Source organism: Periplaneta americana, chromosome 14 (assembly GCF_040183065.1).
Source record: "Periplaneta americana isolate PAMFEO1 chromosome 14, P.americana_PAMFEO1_priV1, whole genome shotgun sequence".
Taxonomy (NCBI): Eukaryota; Metazoa; Arthropoda; class Insecta; order Blattodea; family Blattidae; genus Periplaneta; species Periplaneta americana.
Window position 1 is genome coordinate 111,169,915 of NC_091130.1, and position 20,403 is coordinate 111,190,317.

At 33.9% G+C, this 20,403-nt stretch overlaps 1 protein-coding gene and 1 long non-coding RNA gene across 2 annotated transcripts in view; one reads left to right on the plus strand and one right to left on the minus strand.

Moving 5' to 3' along the window:
* LOC138713962 (cuticle protein 16.5-like) overlaps positions 1-11,554 on the plus strand; it is a 39,129-nt gene extending 27,575 nt beyond the window's left edge. Inside the window, exons 3-4 of the mRNA XM_069846542.1 lie at positions 1,883-2,005; positions 11,140-11,554. Coding sequence (XP_069702643.1) covers positions 1,883-2,005; positions 11,140-11,475 — 459 coding nt within the window. The 3' untranslated portion in view covers positions 11,476-11,554. The remainder of the gene's footprint in view (positions 1-1,882; positions 2,006-11,139) is intronic.
* The window catches only part of LOC138712959 (uncharacterized), a 491,061-nt gene that overhangs the window by 451,716 nt on the left and 18,942 nt on the right, over positions 1-20,403 (minus strand). The window lies entirely within an intron of this gene.

A 20,403-nucleotide genomic window follows, 5' to 3' on the forward strand; every position in this document is an offset into this window, starting at 1 on the left:
TTGAAGGAAGAAGAGCTGTCAAAATTATTTTTTTTATTAAAGAATTCTTTTTCATAAAATTTCTGATTACAAATCTAGTAACATTATGTTCTAAAGTTGGCTCCCTGAAGTTACTAGATGAATGTAGCGGAGGAGAATTTTAATAGATGTGTGTTACATAAATATTCATTTTACTTTCAAATACATTTTTCCGTAACTTTATTTTTCTTGATTCAACACCAACTTTTTATGTCAAATATTAATTAATCTGGATGAAATTTTTACTGCAAGTAATTATGAGGTAGCTGCATGTTTCTATGCATTTATTTTGTAAGAAATTCTGCTAGTTTATTTTATTAATATTCTTTTCATGAATTATAGAAAAAAAGTTTCAAAGTTCAAAAAATTTGTTTACAGATACGTCATAAACAGAGACCGGAAGTTTAGGCATTATGAATCATTAAAAAAAGGCAGGCAAAAAGACATCATAAATAGTTAAAATAGGCAGAAAAAAGGCCTTATAAATAGCTAAAATACGCAATAAAAGGCAATTACAAAAACCTTGCACTTTCCACAAAGGGATTTCGGCAGCAAGAAAAGCTTTACATAAGTCGAATGCAAATTGAGATTTTCGACTCGATGTTGCAATTACTGTTGGAAGCAAAGAAATCTTCTTCCCAGTAGCCTCGGAAAGTGCATTTCTGTGTTTGGTTGTACTGATATGTTGTGATATGAAATATTTAGCTAGCTACAAGAACGTCGCAATGAAAACTGAATCAAAAATAACCGTTAAAAATAACGTTAGACCCGCACTCATTGTTGCCTTGTCAAATAAACACAAGCGATAATTAAAACGCTTACTGTTATATATTAATTTTTGCACGGCAGCACTCATTGTTGCAAAGAGAATATGAACTGATAAAGACAATAATATACATTCGGTGAAGTCACTTTCATTGTAGCGGTTATAGAAATAAATTAAAATATACCTGTAGGCAATTTTTAATAATAAATTAATAAATAATAGATACATAATCAAATGAAGGGAAAAAGCATTTTTTTTTTGTAAATTAGGCATTTATATTAAAAATTGCAGAAAAAGGCAACATAAAACTGTGACGTTTCAATTACAAAGGTATAATGCGTACAGATTTACTTTCAAAATGAAGATAGATTTAACACATTTAAAAAGGCATTTTGCCAAAGTTACGGTCTCTGGTCATAAAATTAATGCATAGAAATGTTTCTCTATGTCTTGTGTATGTAACTAAAAAAAGGAAGCTTAATAATTGAGATCTTCTACCAAAAACTTGGGTTTGAAAATATTTATGGAAAAAAATGAAAAGCCAAAAACATTTAGGAGTTCAAAATATGGATTGTATTAGTCATTTACATAATGAACATGCTCTCAAAAATTTTGTTAAAAAAATGATTAGGAAAAAGTTGTCATTTTGAATGGACTAGAAAAATTGATTAGTAGGAATAAAACGGTAGAGAAATATAGTAGTGAATAAAATGCGCAACTGTAATTATTCGAAAAATATTGAGGGTAACGTTCTCGCGCTCTATGTTGGAGGATATTAGAGGGACATGTTCCCCTTTCCTCCCCGCCAGAGACACCCGTGGAACAAGTGTGAAACGTAAGTTGTGACGCAACAAATTTACAATTTGAACAGTGAAATATACTATACCTTTGCATTTAAAATATTTCATCTAACTAAATACTAAGGATTATCGTTTCACTCGAATGAGATAACATTTTGTTATTACATTTGCACTGTTGCTTTAGTCGGCAAGTGGTCAACGAGGTCAAATCCACGACAGTTTGGACAGCCATTGTTCCAGCCTTCTTTGCTTCCTGCGGCACCATAGAAGTCTGGAAGGGATGTGAACTCGTGACCAGGCGTACTTGACCCCCATATCACTCACCACCCCTGCCAATGAACGGTATAAAAACGGCCGAGTGTGTCCATTCAGCATTAGTTTCTGCACACAGGCACTAACGCACTACAACATGTACAAGCTGGTGAGTACCAACAGTCTAATTTCACAAGAAATACTGTTCCTGTACTTACGTACGCAAATCCTGCTTGAGACTGCGGTAATGGGTTCAAATCCACTTAACTCATGAATGCTTCACTACTGTTAAAGCGCAAATGTCTACGAATCTACGTTCAGTTAGTATTAGATTGACTATTACACTTTTACTACGCCATACCATTTTTGACCAATAAAACGGTACGAAAAGGACGTCTTTCAATCAAACATGGCTGCTTATCGCACAATTTTATCGCTTCCCTAGCATTTGTTTAATTTTATCGCTTTCCTAGCATTTGTTTGGTTTTACCACTATCCTAGCATTTGTTTCTTTGTTTGCCAACATTTCAAACTGCAAATTCTTTACGGTACGCTACTATAAAACATTATTTGCGATCGTAATTTGTTTCCCGCATAGATAGTCGACTGAAAATGACGGCTCCGTTCAAATATTTTGCTCAAGGTAACATTAGTAAAATAGAATTTTAGTAAGTCAATTAATATCTATTTTATTGTATTAGAGTACTTTATTTCTTCTAATCTTTATATACTTTCTCCTGTTTTTATCACCTTCCTACCATTTATTTGTTTGCCAACATTTCAAACTGAAAATTCTTTACGGTACTACAAAACATGCTTTGCAATCGTCATTTGTTTACAGCATAGACAGTCAACTGAAAATGGCTGCTCAGTTCAAACGTTTTGGTGAAGCTAACATTAGTGAAATAGAATTTCAGTAAGTCAAATAATACTTTATTATATTAGAGTACTTTATTTATTCTATTCTTCATATACTTTCTTCTAATCGTGTAATAGTCAATTAAATCTCACTCGAGTTTTTATTTTCTTTAGATAAATCAAAACCTCTAGTGAGATTACTGTTAATAAAACCAAAAGTAATACGACAGACCTAGGACGAAGCTCTGCAACACAAAGATAGGCCTAATAAGAATGTAATAATGAAGTGGTGAACAATCCTTTAATTCATATTGTTTAATTTTAATATGAATATCAATATTTATTGTCAACAGCTCTTTTATATATAAATTATCTACATGTAGTGACGGCCCTAAAATTTCTGCATACGGTGCCATTACAAAATTTGTTTACATTTACATTACTTTCATTTTAACACTTTACTTTGTATTATTTTTCACCCATTATATTTACATGCTCTTCCCTTATAATTCTCCCAAATTTAACCCCTATTACAATCTAAGATTCTCCTTCATCTATCATCCGATAACTTCCCTTAATATGTTCCTCCTATTTAGACAGCTATTGTACTCATGTCGCTTAACATTTCTTATCTTACCTACCTTCTAGTTAAGCTCATGTTCTAATATTTGTTGCCATCTATTTTACTACAACACTGTCTACTTCATTATATCTTTCATTATCTAATATCTATACACTAAAGTTATTCTATCGCCGATACTTCTCTTAGGCTGCAGCATAATTCATCGGATATTCTATGCAGAATATCCTATGCAGTATGCTATGGGCCTTAATAACCTCTCTCTTTACAAACCCTCCATGTTTAGTTTTAATTCATTTTGAATTGTTTAATTATTAGCTCGTTCCTCTTTATTCTTCCCTCTTATCCTCTATCATTCCATCCCTGACTATTATTATACGTTAGTTCATTGTCTCATTGTTTGAAATACTTCACTACTTGCACTTACTTCTCTCACTTGTCACTTTTCCTCTATGTTCATTCTACCACTTCTTCCTTCCCTAACTATCTTGCGCTCACTTTTCTCACTCTCTTTCATTCCTTCATTACTGACTCATTTGCTATTCAGTCAACTTCGTTTAACCCTCACTCCATCATCTGCTTCTTATTAATGGTTATCTGTATTATTTTGCTTCACATTATTAACAAATTCACTTTAATTTCACTATTATTTATAACCAATTCAAGTTTCTATTCCTCTACTAGTTAATTATTCGTTGATTGTCATTAATCGCTTTCTACACTTGCTTGTCTCACTTCACCTACCATCACCGTATTTCACCATTTCGTCTACCCTCGCCGTGGTTAACGTATTAATTGAACATTGCTTCTTAAGGAATAGGCCAGTCTCGTCAACCTACGCTATGATAATGTTCTCTGATGACCTGCCACTAGAGCTAAAAATAAATTAAGGAGAATTAAATTACAAATTGAGAATAAGTGTTCAAATTTCAATTAAATTCTTATGCAAAAAAAAAGAGCTCCATATATTTCAACAAGTCTCTCATAGCTTATTTGAATTAATTATATTACGGTGCATACGAATTCATTAAGAGTGATGTGAAGAAATAATGAACAACGGAAAAACAAATTATCAATGATATTTACGTGTATACGAACACGTTCACGTAGCTACAACCTCACTTTCTTTTACTACCAGTATATTAAGTGACACAAGTAATTTGAATAGTCTACTTTTAATCATGACTGACTGTATTTCGAGTTTTCCACTGTATAAGTATCATGTCTAGTTCTTCATTCGAAATACCAAATTTAAAATCTTCAGAGAAAGAAAAGGAATATGTGGCAGACAAAAGTTTCCCTGCTGCTACAGTTCACAGTGGCTTCTATACTACCACACAATACGAAATCACCTAGAAATTAACTGAAAATAGTGAATGCATTAAAATCTGTGTTTCATGTAAGCTTTTGCAAGAACATACTAAAGGGAAAAATGTGTTATCATGGTAGTAATAATAACAACAACAACAACAACAACAACAATAATAATAATAATAATAATAATAATAATAATAATAATAACCTCCGGGTTCCTTAAAAGCCATTTGTAAATACGTAAGTAATAATAATGCTCGTGATAACACATTTTTACATATAGAAAGTTTTGGAAAAGTTTACATACGAAGCACATATTTTAATGTAGTCATTATTTTCAGTTAATTATTATTATTATTATTATTATTATTATTATTATTATTATTATCAACATTATCATTCTTATCCTATTTTATTAAATGAAGTGTCTTTGCAACATAAATGGCTTTATTAAACATATAATTGAAAAAATTCATACTAATCTATCTTTTCACCTGTATTTTCTGCTCTAAAATTATAAATTTAATTACATTTTTATTCATTACAAACACTTACGGGTAGCATTTTGTACGATTCCAATATAATATTCCCATCTTATTCAACACAATAATACAGTATTTCAATATGTAATTCGGAATTGTACAATTATTTTAAAAGAAAGCAGTTTCATTAAATAATCCATGTATGACATCACGAAATGACGCATAACGTTACATAATATCTGCTAATCTCCATCTTTATTCAAACAGAACTGAAACTATCTCCATGTGATGCCGAGCGTTACATAACTGTTCATTATTTCGTAATAGTGTAACCTATTAATACCAGATTTAGTTGAATCAAAATATAATTTAATACGTTTAGTTATATAATTTAATACCAAAAGTTCACGGGTCATAAACAATATACAATTAATATTTTCGCTTCACATAAGTAATTTAAAGCAACTTGTTACATTACAAAAAAAATAGTTACAATACAATAGCTGTGTATAAAAAATAAACGCTTTTAAAATCACTACTACAAAGCAATTAACTTACAAAATGATGTTTATCATTGGTTGAAGAGCAGTTTTGACTCTTTATCCAGGGTGCGAATTAACGGGGTCGATGGGGGGGGATTTTGCCTCTGTCGGAAAGTTATCACCCTCTCATAAATCTATATTAACATCCCTGCCAGGGATAACTTCTATTCCCCCTCACAAAATATAATTGTTTCAATTCGAATATGCTTCATAAAGTACAGTATAAAGCAAGCAAAGAAAGTAATATTTCTGTATTATCATCACCGGCAAGCTGACAACAATCAATAACTTAGGAATTACACATCTTATCTTAAGCCTGTTCACGGATATAATTATTATTACAATCAAGATGCAAGACAAGCAACTCAGTGCGACCAAGCGTTGAGCCGTATCGAATGAAGATAATAATTTTATGTATGGTATTCTCTATCTAGGATTCTATCCCCCCCCTTAATCTGAAATCTTAATTCGCACGCTGGCTAGAACTATAGTCCCAGCAGCATTGATTGTTTCTTAGACGACGCAAAATAAAAAATAATCATTTTTTTGTGCTCTAAAATTCACTTTAAATCTGTAGGGAAGTAAATGTTGTTTTATTTAACGGCGCTCGCAACTGCAGAGGTTATATCAGCATCGCCGGATGTGCAGGAATTTTCTCCCGCAGGAGTTCTTTTACATGCCAGTAAATCTACTGGCAAGAGCCTGTCGCATTTAAGAACACTTAAATGCCATCGTCCTGGCCCGGGATCGAACCCGAAACCTTAGGGATAGAAGGCCAGCCCTATACCCACTCGCCAACCAGGTCGACGTAGAGAAGTATATGTAAAAGCAAATTTTCTCTTAGTACATGAGTATCCCTACTAATTTAAATTTACTACCGTTTCAATATCTTCTCCTTATCTCGTCTTCTCTGGATGATTTCAATAGGCTAATGTTGAAGTGTCATTAAAAATTGTAATGTCAGATACTAGGCTATGTTACCTATTTAATAACAAATTTCTTAAAATTCTAGCAGTCATCAACATTTTAAGAAAGGTTTGATTCGAATTTACTTTAAGGGCCGTATTCATAGACATTCTTAGCGCGGGCTTTCGGTGGATGATCAGCGAACTAACGATTTTCGTATTCATAAACCAGTGTCAGCGATATATGATATGATATGAATCCTGTTTAGCAAGCTCGCAGCGCGGACTAGCGAAATGTCTATGAATAGCACCCTAAATGCTTAACTTTTGTTTTAAATTTTAGTATTTAACAATTATGTACAAAATGTCGTAGGAACACTAAGCAAGAGTAGATGTGACATTTATATTGAAATAAAACACTTGGAAACAGTCTGGTTAAAATAAGTTACCTCTTTCCTTATTTACTCATAAGCGTTAAGGACACCGCCCTGACAAGTTACATAGTCTGCTTGCTGACATTTGATCTGTACTGCTTCTGAAAGCTGCCCCACCGAGTTCCTGATTCGTACCCAGCTGCCAGGAATTTTACAAAAGTTTTATCTTGGTCTAATTAACAAGGACTTCAATTAATATTTTTATCATTAAGACCATAAACGATAAATATCTAAATGTGAAAAGAGGATGTGTGTATTGGTGTTTTATTGATCTAGAAAAAGCATTCGATTCTATTCATAGAGAGAAGCTTTAGTTCAAGTTAGAAAAGATGGGGTTGAGCACAAAATTTATAGAGAATACTAAAGCATTGTAAAGGGTAATTGGTTTCAAAATTAAATTAACAAATGGAAATGTCTCGAAACAAATAAATCAAGCCAGAGGGGTAAGGCAAGGTTGTAATCTGAGACCTTTCCTATTTAACACGTACATTAACGATATACTAGATAATGTTAGAGAAGCAAACTGTCATTCCCCATCCATTTTAAATGTGTCAATTCCGGGATTACTTTTTGCTGACTATTGCGCGATAGGGTCATTTAGTATAGTAGGTTTATAGAAGGCTATAGACGAAATTAAAATGTCTTCTTTCAAGTGGGACTTGAAACTTAACGAGAAGAAAACGAAAGTGGTGATATGTAAGAACGGAGGAGTGCGGAGTAAATGAATAGTAAAATGTAGTTAAGGGTGGTTTCCTGGAAAACAGAAATGTAATAATAATAATAATAATAATAATAATAATAATAATAATAATAATAATAATAATAATAATAAATAATAATAATAATAATAATAATAATAATAATAATAATAATAATAGTGGCTTTATTTAAGCTGGCAGAGTTAAGGCCGTAAGGCCTTCTCTTACACTCAACCAAGATTAAAACTTGCTTACATAGTTGAACATAAACTGGATCGGAATTAAGTAATTACATACTGATACAATTTAGGTACATAATGAGATCAAAAGAGGTAGTTACATAAAAATTTACCTCATAAAATAAAAATAAACATAGTGGAATACATATTAATGTTGTTAGAATCAAATACGAATCACATAAAAACAGAAGCCGATAATGTACACAGTAAAAATAAAAATAAACACATTAGTATACACATTAGTATTAGAATACAATTAAGTAGGATTCACATAATTAAACCAGAAACCGACAATTGAATAAAATGTACACAAAAAAAATAGATTAATAATAAAAAAACAACACAGTGGGGTACATATTGGCGTTAAGTGATAAATAAACACGATTTACATGATTAAACAATAAAAATAAGAAACAAAAAAAAAATACAGTGGAACACATTCCATTAAATATTTGCAACGCGTTAGGTCTGGCAACTCATCATAAGATATTTTTCTAATTTACATTTAAAGGAAATTAAAGTTCACCATTAACAAATTATATACAAATTGTACATGATTTGTATGACAATAAATATACGCATCTATCAACGAGAATCCTTTTAAATCACCATAAAGTACTTACTGTCTAAGACACGAATAACGTACTAAGCAAACATTTGCCATTCATTCCAATCACGTTCGCTGAAACTCCACTGAGCAAAAGGTTCGAATCATTACAAGAAACAACTACTATCCAGCATAATTGCGAATTTTGCCCTTTGACATCATTATTTGCACGGCTCTTGACCCCTGATAAATAGGGTTGACGCACTTGCATTGACCCTGTAACAAGCGAATTAATCAAAGGTAATGAGCATATTTGATGACGATGCAAGACTAGCAATGTGCGATCATTAATGATTATTGACTCCCACATGAGCATGACAATTGTTAAGGTATTTATTACGTCACGACATCACTTTGTCTTTCCTTTTCCTTAAATTATTTGTAATTGTTCTTGTTAGAAAAATGATTAGAGTTTGTTAATGATCAAAGCAACAGGTCAGTTTCATATTAATCGAATACTTTAGAGATTCAAAGCTTTCATGTTGATTGTTTTGTGGCGTTTCAAACAAGCGGAAGTACAAAGCAATATGTTTGCTTTTGCTATAATCGGATACATATGTGCGTCACATATAATTGTCAATCCGTCACTTGGCAAGTATGGCTTGCCCAATGTCCATTTAAATGTCAGAGCGCTCTTATCACGGCAACAAGAAGTCCACACCGATACCTAGAAAGTTCATTCATATTACAATTTCAGAGGCTTGCATATTATAATTCTTTAACGATGACAGCATTCCACAGGATCTTCAGGCTATAGGCTACCAATTTCACAAGAAGCTGTTATAAATGTATGCACAAGTATTGAGAAACGTGTCAAGAAATTAGATGTAAATTCATTTGGGCACCAAAATATACCACAAAAATCAAAATAATGAGCGAAAATTTGAATCAAAATTTTAAGAAGCTGAAAATACAATTTAATTTATATTAATATCATTAGCCCATTCAAATTACTTTCATCGATCATGTTGACATTTATTTTAAGTTAATTAATTTTAACCTCAATTTCAATTGCGTATGATCTTGTAGCATTGTGATACTTTCAAAAATATTAACAGTTTATTAATATAATTTTCTGTAATAGAGCAAAAATTTATTTATACACTTATTTATTTTATTGCTAGTAAATTCCAAATGAATACAAGTTTATATAATGTAATATAAAATAGCCCAAGCCTGAAAGAGTAAGTCGCGAGCTTAAGAGGGGATTCAAATACAAACAAAAATAAAATTGAGAGTAAATAAATTACAGATTAAAGAATGTTAAATATATTTAAACCCAAATTATAAATCCAATACAATTTTTTTATTAATGTGGAGAGGATTAGTGGTTAAAATAATATTAGAATAAAATTTGTTTAATAATATAATCTAGGATATTGATTCATGCTGTGATAAAAAGCCGCATTTGTTTTACATTTAGGTTCAGATAAACACAGAAAATTAATATTTTTAGTTCTATATTGATGTATATACCTTTCAAAGTTATTAAGATTTGTCAAAATATTCTAATAAAATAAAATAATAGATTTATTTGATGTTGAAAACTTTGCAATGTTTAAAGAACAGTTCAGTTGAGTAATCTTTCTGCTTTTTTAAACAAATTTTTAATACTTTTTTCTGTAGTAAAATTAACAGATAAAGGTTGCATTTATAAGTTCCACCCCAATCTACTGAATAATACCATACATAAACATAGATTGAAATAATGCTAAATAAATTGCACGTAAATAATTGACAAAATATTTCTTAGAACAACAAAGTAATAGCCTATAATATTTTATGTAATTTATTACAAATATAATGAATATGATTCTTTCATTCTAAATGACTACCAATAATTATACCTGAGTATTTAACCTCATTAATAACTGAACAATTGCAGTTTATATCGGAACAGTGAAAATGTTGCATTTGATTTTTTAGTGTTGATGGGCAGGGAATATAGCATGTATGGGTGAATCCAGAAATGCATATAGTGTGTTAGTTGGGAGGCGGGAGGGAAAAAGATCTTTGGGGAGGCGAGACATAGAGGGGAGGATAACATTAAAATGGATTTGAGGGAGGTGGGATATGATGATAGAGACTGGATTAATCTTGCACAGGATAGGGACCGATGGCGGGCTTATGTGAGGACGGCAATGAACCTGCGGGTTCCTTAAAAGCCATTTGTAAGTAAGTGTAGCTTAAATTGGTTTATTACCTTTATTATTTAAAGAAAATGTGATATCTATTGTTTTATCTTCAATAATTACAAGATAATTTAAATCGAACTATTCTTTTAATTAGTTTATTTTTTTGTAAACTACACATTTTTAACTCAAAAATAAATTCTAATAAATAAGTAAAAATTTTCACCCTTACCAGAACACATCTTCCATAATCAACAATATCATAACTGCATGCGGTTTACTTCAACACTATCACTAGCTTAAGAGACTGAAGTGTTATCCTTCCTTGAACACTGAAGAAAATGTTGTGGAAAGAAAGTTATATTTACTCCTACAAATATAGGCCTAATTGCAAATTGTGCTTTTAATCATTTTGGATTTATAGTTAAACCTGTAAATAGAGGATATCATTGGATAAATCCTGCTAAGATAGCAAACACTGCTCCTATTGATAGAACGTATTATTTTCACAGGTCATCCTGCCCCTCTTCTTCGCCGCCGTCTCGGCTGGCTACCTCGGCGCCCCTGCCGTCGCTACTTATGCTGCCGCCCCCGTGGTTCACGCCGCCCCAGCTGTGGCTGCCGTCGCCGCCCCCGTTGCCACCTCTTACGCTAACACCTACAAGGTCTCCGTCAGGGCTCCCGTCGTGGCTGCTGCCGCCCCCGTCGCCTATGCCGCTCCCGCCGTTCACGCTGCTCCTGTAGCTTACGCCGCTCCCGCTGTTCACGCTGCCCCTGTAGCTTATGCTGCTCCAGCTGTGGCTGCTGCCCCCATCGCTTACGGCGGAGCTGCTTTCCTCCACAAGTGAAATTACTGATCAGTATTTAATGCCATGTCACTGTGTGACACTGTAAAACCTATTTAAATAAACGCATATTAACTATTGAGTTTCTTCTTTTTCTTGCTGTCCAGATTCACGACTTGAAGAAAAATCACGTTAAATTGTCTTTCCATCTTCCTCTCCAAAGTTATAACTAGACAGTGGATGCGGGATGACTTAAGGAAAAGTGAAGTTGTTTCGTATCGGAGTATATGGCACATGCCGAATCGTCCGTCTTTTGTGTACCTGGCGAGTACAGCAGCGTACATAACGAAGGAACCCCGGTCCACACTGCAACGCATAGGAAATGCGTTGAAATGAAATCTGAGAAACCATCATCATCATCATCATCATTTAGTTGTGCGGGTCTAACGACACGTGCAACATGATGCTCAGTACAATTAATATTCCTCTGAAGAAATTGAGTGATCCCCATTTTAGAGGTCTTCTTCAGAAATTCTCTCGATATAAAAACTTTTTAAGCGATAGGCGAAGACGATTCAGCTTCGACAACTTACGAGAATATATCGTCGTTTACTGCAACGCTGGTAATTGCATCAATGATGACGAGAACTGAACCTTGCAAGGTACAGTATGTACTACAGTGCGTTATTTTTCATTTCCTTCTGACTGTACGGAGATACAGTAGCATGTTGACGTCGTCTGTTTACGTTTAAAACCTGTTGAGCCAATGGTCTGAATGAAAAAAAAATGTAACATATAGTAAATGTGCACTTACATTCAACGATAAGTCATCCTGCATCCACTGTCTAGTTATAACTCATGGTTTTTGTGGAATTGAAATTTGTTCATTCTTAAAATGTGTTGATGGCAGCCATTTATCATTCATTCATTCGCAGTATTCTGCTCAAGGGCAGGTCTTTCAATGCAAACCCAGCATCCTTCAGTCTTTCCTATTTTCTTTCTCTTAGTTTCCACATATGATCCATTACAGGGTGTTAAAAAAAAAGTATCAAATATTTTAGAAGGGGCTGGTATGCATCAAAACAAGAAAATAATGTCTAATAAACATGGGTCCTACAACACATACTTTCCGAGATATCAACACTTGTTCATAGGAGGTACTCAATGTGACGTCCATTCATGGCAATGCATTCCTCTGCCCTTCGGCGTAAGGAATCACGCACTCTTTGAAACTTGTTTTAATACGTTAACAAGAAAGTCCTGATAACGATCCCCAGTTAATCTCTGTGGTACCACGTATAGTCCTATTAATCTATCACCAAGAACGCCTGTCAATAAGTTCACTGAGAATCGGTGCTGATGCCTTGTTTCTTCAACTGCATGGAGATTTTCATCAGCCCACACATGCTGATTACCAAAATTCACAACACCAACTCTACTGAACCCCGCCCATATCCGCAACCAGACTTTTGTTTTCAGTATTCCTTGCGACGTATCATTATTCCATGTCAGGAGTGTCAACTAACGTATGATTATCTGGTAGTCTGCTGTATTGTAGGGCAGAAAAATGCATTGTCATGAATGGAAGTCACATTGAGCACCTCCTATGAAAAAGTGTTCAGATCTCAGAAAGTATGTGTTGTAGGACCCATGTTTATTAGACATTATTTTCTTGTTTTGATGCATACTATTACCTCCTAAAATATTGGATACTTTTTTCAACACCCTGTTTATCTTAATGTCGTCTATTATTTGATATTTTCTTGTGGCCCGAACTCTTCTTCCGTTCACCATTCCTTCCAGTGCACCTTTCAGTAGGTAGTTTCTTCTCAGCCAGTGACCCATCCAATTCCTTTTTCTCTTTCTGATCAGAGTCAGCATTATTCTTTCTTGACCCACTCTTACCAAAACAGCTTTATTTCTTATTCTGTCTGTCCATCCATTTATCATATTAACCTACTTTGTATTTCTACATTTTTCAAATTTCTTATGATGTTCGGAGGAAGAGGGCTCATCCCGAAGCGGTTTGTTAATTTTTGTAAGGCTTTTCATTCGCCATCATCTACAATAAATTACCAACGTTTGTTTGTTTACTTGCGTTGAAAGATTCGATTGCATTGTTAAGAAATCACCTAAGATAAGACATTGCATTGTATTTTTTTCTCTCTTTCATTGGTTTACTATTCATAACAACTATAGAGTGTCCCAAATTTATGTATACACATTTTGAAACACTGTTTCTCATACATCTTGATTACACAACTTTTAACACTGTATCACTTCGGAATATGTATGATAAGACTTTCTTGTGTTAAATTCTAACGTACCTTGTTTACATGTTTCGCTCTTTTATGGGTCATTCTCAGAACTGGTCGTTGTTGGTCTTGGCGCATCTTGTTTTGTTTCCTGTGAGGGTGTGTTCGTGTGGTATAATGTACAGTCAAAGAGAGTGTGTGTTCTGAAATTGAGTTGTGTGTTGAATAATTTCGTTGGGGTGTGTTTTCGTGTGTCTGTATATTTCATATTGTTCTAGTGTGTTTAGTTTCTGGATTTTTGATTGGATGTGTAGTATTTCCATGTCTGTGTTGATGTCTCTGTGGGTGTGGTTAGCATTTGTGATGTGTTCTGCATACGTGGAGGTGTTTTGTAATTTTGTTATGGCTGTGGTGTGTTCTTTGTAACGTGTTTGAAATGATCTGCCTGTCTGTCCTATGTAGAAGTTGTTGCAGGTATTACATTTGAGTTTGTATACGCCTGTGCGGTTGTATTTGTTTGTTTGTGTTGTTTGTGTGTTGAGATGTTTTTGTAGAGTATTATTTGTTCTGTATGCGATGTTGTAATTTAATTTTTTGAATGAGGTTGCAATTTTGTGTGTGTTTTTGTTTTCGTATGTTAGTGTGATGTATTTTTTGTGTTGTTGTGCTTGTGTTGTATTCTTATAGTTTTTTGTGATTATGTTTTGTCTTATGTATTATGTTGTCTATTATGTTGGGGTTGTATCCGTTTTCTTGTGCTATGTATGTATTTGATTGTCTTTAGCTCTTCGTTGTAATCCTGTTGGTTCATTGGTATGTTGAGTAGTCTGTGTACCATTGTTCGGAATGCAGCTTGTTTGTGTTGTGTTGGGTGGTTGGATATGTTGTGTATGTGTGTTGTTGTTGTGGGTTTTCTATATACTTTGAATGTGTGTTTGTTGTTAATGACTCATTTAACGGACCAGTAATCTTGCAATCAGTCTTTCGAAATTATTGATCCGTTAGCAGCTAACGAACGAATAAATGCGTTCTTGCAACCCACCGTAAGACAATTAACGTGAAATGTGGTTATTTTAATGACTCTAGAAATCTAAAATTATACTTCTATTTTCATGACACAGCATTTTTTAATTGTTTCATTCATTCATGTACATGTTAGTATTAAATATGTTCTAGCCTACGGTCTGTTCCTATTTTCTCGCAAAGCACATACCGATGTTCGCATTTTGCAGACATTTGAGTATTGTTGTGAGACAATCAGTGTCTATTTATACGCGTGCAATGGCGGGAATCATACTGACCTACTTCGGTGAAATCGCTTGCGTCACGCAGGTCGACGTTTTTATTCCAGGGCGTCGCGCTGAATTCACTTTAGTCGATGAATGGCACTTCAGTGTACTCGGCGACGGCGAATTGAAAGCAAATAAGGCGAACGCTAGGAAGCTCACGTTTCTCTGGAAGAGTTCCACTGAATCCTTCTCCAAAGGGCAGCAAGTAAACTGGAAGCCGTGGCAGACTCCCACATGAAACTCTTTGAAATCCTATTTTAATTAGTATACTCAAGAATAGATTGCTCTTAGTTTAGAATAAATAAGAAGCGTTGTTGTTGTTTATTCACATTTCTGGCTTTGAGCCAGAGGCCGATTTAGGGTCTTATACGCGCAGTACGCCCTCTCCAGCCATTGTACATAAATAACCATATAATAGTAATATGCGTTACAAGAGCGGTATGTTGATGTTTTCATGTACGAGGAGAAGATTGAAAAAGCGAAACGTAGTTGAGCTTTTTTAATTTCCGAGAACATGAAAACAAACATACCGCTCGTGTATCGTACATTATTTTATGCGAAGATCGTTTATTACATACCTGAAAGAGGAATTTCTAATTAGTTGCAATGAAATCTCCATCTTGGTTTCTGTTCAATGACGGCAACTTTTAAAAACTAAAATATCTATCTTCAACATTGTTGCTATAAAATGTTTTGTGTTTACTATATTCCAGCAGGCCGTGATATACGTCTTTTTTTCCCCCAGTCTATAAATGCGAACTTAAAACAAACGGTAAGGTTATGTAATGATTTATTTTTCATTTTAATATTTTAACAATATTATTTATATAACATATTGCAGTAATAACATCGGCATCTGGAATCTTGTTTATTTTTTCACGGCTTCCATAATGTTACTTGCATTACAAATTCAGTAACTTTTGTGGTGTTGTAGAGTTTACTTAATTTTTGCAAATATTTAAAAACAATAATTAACAGTGCAATTTAGGTGAAATTGCAGTGGTAAGTTTCCAATTTATAATTATTACTATGTTAAACGTCTCTATAAATAATATGTTAAAAACCTAAAGCAGTAAAATGAATATGGCGCTTAAGCGGTAAGAAGAGGGAAATTGTTATGTGTGTTATGTGGTATTTCACACTTACCGCGTATTGGTTCTGTGCGGAAAGCAAGCAAATACGCACGATCTCGCACAAATATATTTACACATATGAAACTATTTCTGGCATACTGCCAGTAGATGTGTGAGTGCAGTGACTGATTCCTTTTATTTTGTGTAGGCCTAATTTGTTGGTTTGCTATATTTGTAGGGGACTAGCTAGTATTAATATAATATACATATGGTACATAACAGGAATGGTGAACGGGAGAAGAGTTCGGGGTAAAAGATATCACCTGATAGACAACGTTAATGTATTATTATGGGGAGATTAAGAGGAGAGAAAGAATTTGGGAAGAATGAAAAATGCTGCGTTTCAGTTAAAGACCTGCTCTTGGGCAGAACACTATGTATGCATGCATACATACATATTTACGTACATATTTTTTGTTGAGATTTTAAAGTTTCCCCTTCCGGTGGCAGAAACGTCTGAATGGTTATGGAGACTTTCATGGGGTAGAGTTTTTTTATTGATCTGCCTCTCTGTTGCTATCGTGTGTCCTCTCAGACAGTATTCAAATTACCAACACGTGTTTGCGATTTTGTCTGTGTGTTTTAGTTTGGTGCGTTAGCTCCAAAAGGGGCACATACAAAAAATGGCACGTTTTGAGAAATCAATTTTAAAGATTTATTACACTAACTATTACAAATTAATTAAAAAAAAAACAATTATGGTTGGATGATCGTCCACCTCTGTTTCGAAATGTGGACGTGAGTCCAGCAGCCAGTTAGCCGGTCTGGGCTCTTAAAGGGATGTAGCGCCACGGATGATGATGATGATGATTATTATTATTATTATTATTATTATTATTATTATTATATTAAAATAATGGTGGTAATTGTATCTATAAGCATATTTTTATATTAACATCACACATTTTTATTAAGTAGGTTATACCTACGCCCTTTCATAAAACAAATCCAATGAAAAACATGTACCTTGGAATGGGGTGACATTGATTGATTTTATTTCATAATGTTAAATTGAGCAAGAACTCTGCAGTTAAATGTTGAAATGTTATGTTTTATTTAACGACGCTCGCAACTGCAGAGGTTATATCAGCGTCGCCGGATGTGCCGGAATTTTGTCCTGCAGGAGTTCTTTTACATGCCAGTAAATCTACTGACATGAGCCTGTCGCATTTAAGCACACTTAAATGTCATCTATCTGGCCCGGGTTCGAACCCGCAACCTTGGGCATATGGTCAGCGATATACCAACTCGCCAACCAGGTTGACTCTGCAGTTAATTTCGGATATAAAATTAGCATTGGAAAGAGCGCACTTCAAAATATTATACCACAGTCTAGTATATACAGTCGCGAAGCTCAATACGTAGTAAATATGCAAACATTAGGTAGTTGCTCACCACTAGGATCGTTAATATCGCCTCATTACAGGCAATGCAAAATAGTACCGTCACAGTCTATTGTTTCTAGCACCCTCAAAACTCAAGCTTCGTGACTGTATATAGTAGACTGTTGTTATACTGAAAAAAATAGCTTTCGGAGATAACGAATTCCATGTAAAATAAAATAAAAATAAGGCAATGAAACTTATACTACGAGTGGGGCGACTTTGATGTCCATATTGAAAATATAGCAGGAGACACGTAAAGCGGCTGGGTAGATCAATCTCGCCTCATTTTAAATTTTACAAAGCGGTTTTATTTACTTTTAATGATTTGTGGACGAGACGAAACGCCATCGTTTAACCCAATCAGTTCCAACTCAATGCTCTGTGACGTCATAGCGAGCTTCTCTCGTTCTCCGTAGCAATCCAGATAGACTCTCGGGGCAGACACAACGCCAGACCCTATCAAAGCAGTGGTGTATGGCAAACCAGTTTAACTTAGCGTTTACAGTACCTAATAATATATTAATGTCTTAGGAACTAGATAGGTACACGCTACTATACTTAAATAATTATTTTGGCATCTTTCTGATATAGTTAATGTACTCTAAGTTCATGTGGACTTATTATTAGACTAAACTATAGTCCTGGGGTGCTTGGCCTTTTATTAAAACCCCTTTGTGTCAACCCAAGCTAAATGCAGTTATTCCAGTATGGAATTTTAGGGTGGGGAAATGCTTGTAATTCTAATCTCACTCCACTAATACTTATTCAGAAAAGAATCATTAAAATATGCCTTAATAAACCAATTGATTACTCATCTGAGCTTTTGTTTACTGATTTTAATATTTTTAAAATTAAACAGATTTATTATATTGCCTTATTAATCTTCATACATAAAAACCGTAATAAATTCAAATTGTATCATCATAAATATGGAACTAAAAGATCCGATTTTATACAACTAGAGGAACCAAAGTGTTTCACAAGCACAGCTCTGAGCCATGGTACCTACTTTGGTCCAAGGTTATACAATAAAATAATTGATAAATACCCAAATTTGGAAAATTTTAGTATCAGGAATTTCAAAAGCAGCGTTAGGAATTTAATTTTTAAAGAATATTACATTGATTTAATATGTATATGTATTTGTATGGCTTAAATTGTTAAAATTGAAATTGTATTTTTAAATTTAATTTATTCCTCTAAATTTTTTTTTCTTGACCCAGTTTGTGTCAAAAAATTATCTTTGTGTTTAGATATCTCCCTGAGCACGAGTTTTTTACTCCTTCAGGGAAGAACTAAGATTGTATTTCTGTCAATGTTATTTTATTAACAATAAACAATAAACTTATGTAGAAAATCACCTGATATAACCTAGATATCAGAACTACATGTCTTCAAATAATTTTATATCTTATTTTCTAGGTTGAAGATATAAATGAAAATGCAAGTAATTGCACCAACCCTGAAATTTGTGCAAAGTGTTCCAAAATAACTATTTTTGCTGGAAGTGAAGTTGATTTATCAGTCACAATACTAGGAAAGAAAGATTGAGGAAATTAAAACGACTTAAAAAACGGCATGTACAAAGTAGGAGAAAACAGTCGTGATTCTCAGCTTGCGGGTGGAAATTGTGACGAATTAAAATTTATGTGGTAAGTTTTTAACTACCGTAAAGATTTAGCACACATTGTGAAAATTCAAATGGATTTACGGGATCGTATCAAGAAAGGAATGTGATACCCAAAGGAACTGAAAACTGTGGCTCTAACGATGTTTGTAAGTCCTAATGTTTATAAGTTTATGCAGTACTACAATTGTCTACAACGTGCTTAAGACAAATGACGGAAAAATGGCAGTACTCTCCTTCCCCAAATTAACTTGCAGTATATTTTCTGGTGTAAAGTTGAAACTGAGTAATTTTAGAGATATAGAGAAATATTGTGTTAATTTCAGATGAAATGTCATATTTTACGTCATATTAAATGATGAAATAGTAGGATTAGGTAATACACGTAGGCCTACTGTACAATGAAATGTGTACCTAATCTATGTTTGGCATGAACTGGTAGGTCTACAATGTAGATTCTACATATTTGTAGTTGCTTCATAAATGAATGGGAATTAAAAAAAAATGAGGCAAAAGGCATTTTCTGTTCAAGTATGGTATTCCTTGCATAACGTATATAATATGTAAATATAATTATTAGTATCGTTATTACGTTTTTGTTATTGGGCTACTACTACTACACTACTACTGTATTTTTCTATTATGTATAATAAGTCTAGTTCTGTATCTAATACATTTTCATTTTTGTATTTCTTTGTATTACTAGTATGTATAGTAGGCCTGGTTTCAACACGGCTGCCAGCACGGTTTCATAATAATCAAAAGAACCGATATCTACTTTCCTTCCTGTATATTACTTATTCTCTACATTACTAGACCTATACTACATTCAACCAGAGCTGATAGCTCTGACAATCCACGATCCGCCACAGCTCCGAGCTAGGTTCTGACTATTTCTCTGGCCTCTTCTCCGAGAGGAAAAAGCGTGCTCCGACGTCACAACTCGTCCAGTTGGTAATGACTGGTTTAACCGGAAGTCTAGTGGTCCCCGCATGCTATAGGATGCGCGATAATATTATACGGTACGATAAAAACAAGAAAAGCTTACCACCAAAGGGATAGTAATATGCGGTACGATGAAAACATAAAAACTGGAAAAGCCGGCCTTCTGCATTCAAATAAGCTTCACATCTTTTGAGCACATTTCCTGACACTTTTTGAAGTTCATTTTCACTAATGTTCCGCACTTCTTGTTGGATATTTTCTTTAAATTCATTCAAGGTGCAAGGGTTGTTTCTGTATGCTACACTCTTTTATGTTCCCCACAAATAAAAATTACAAGGATTTAGATCGGGGGACCTG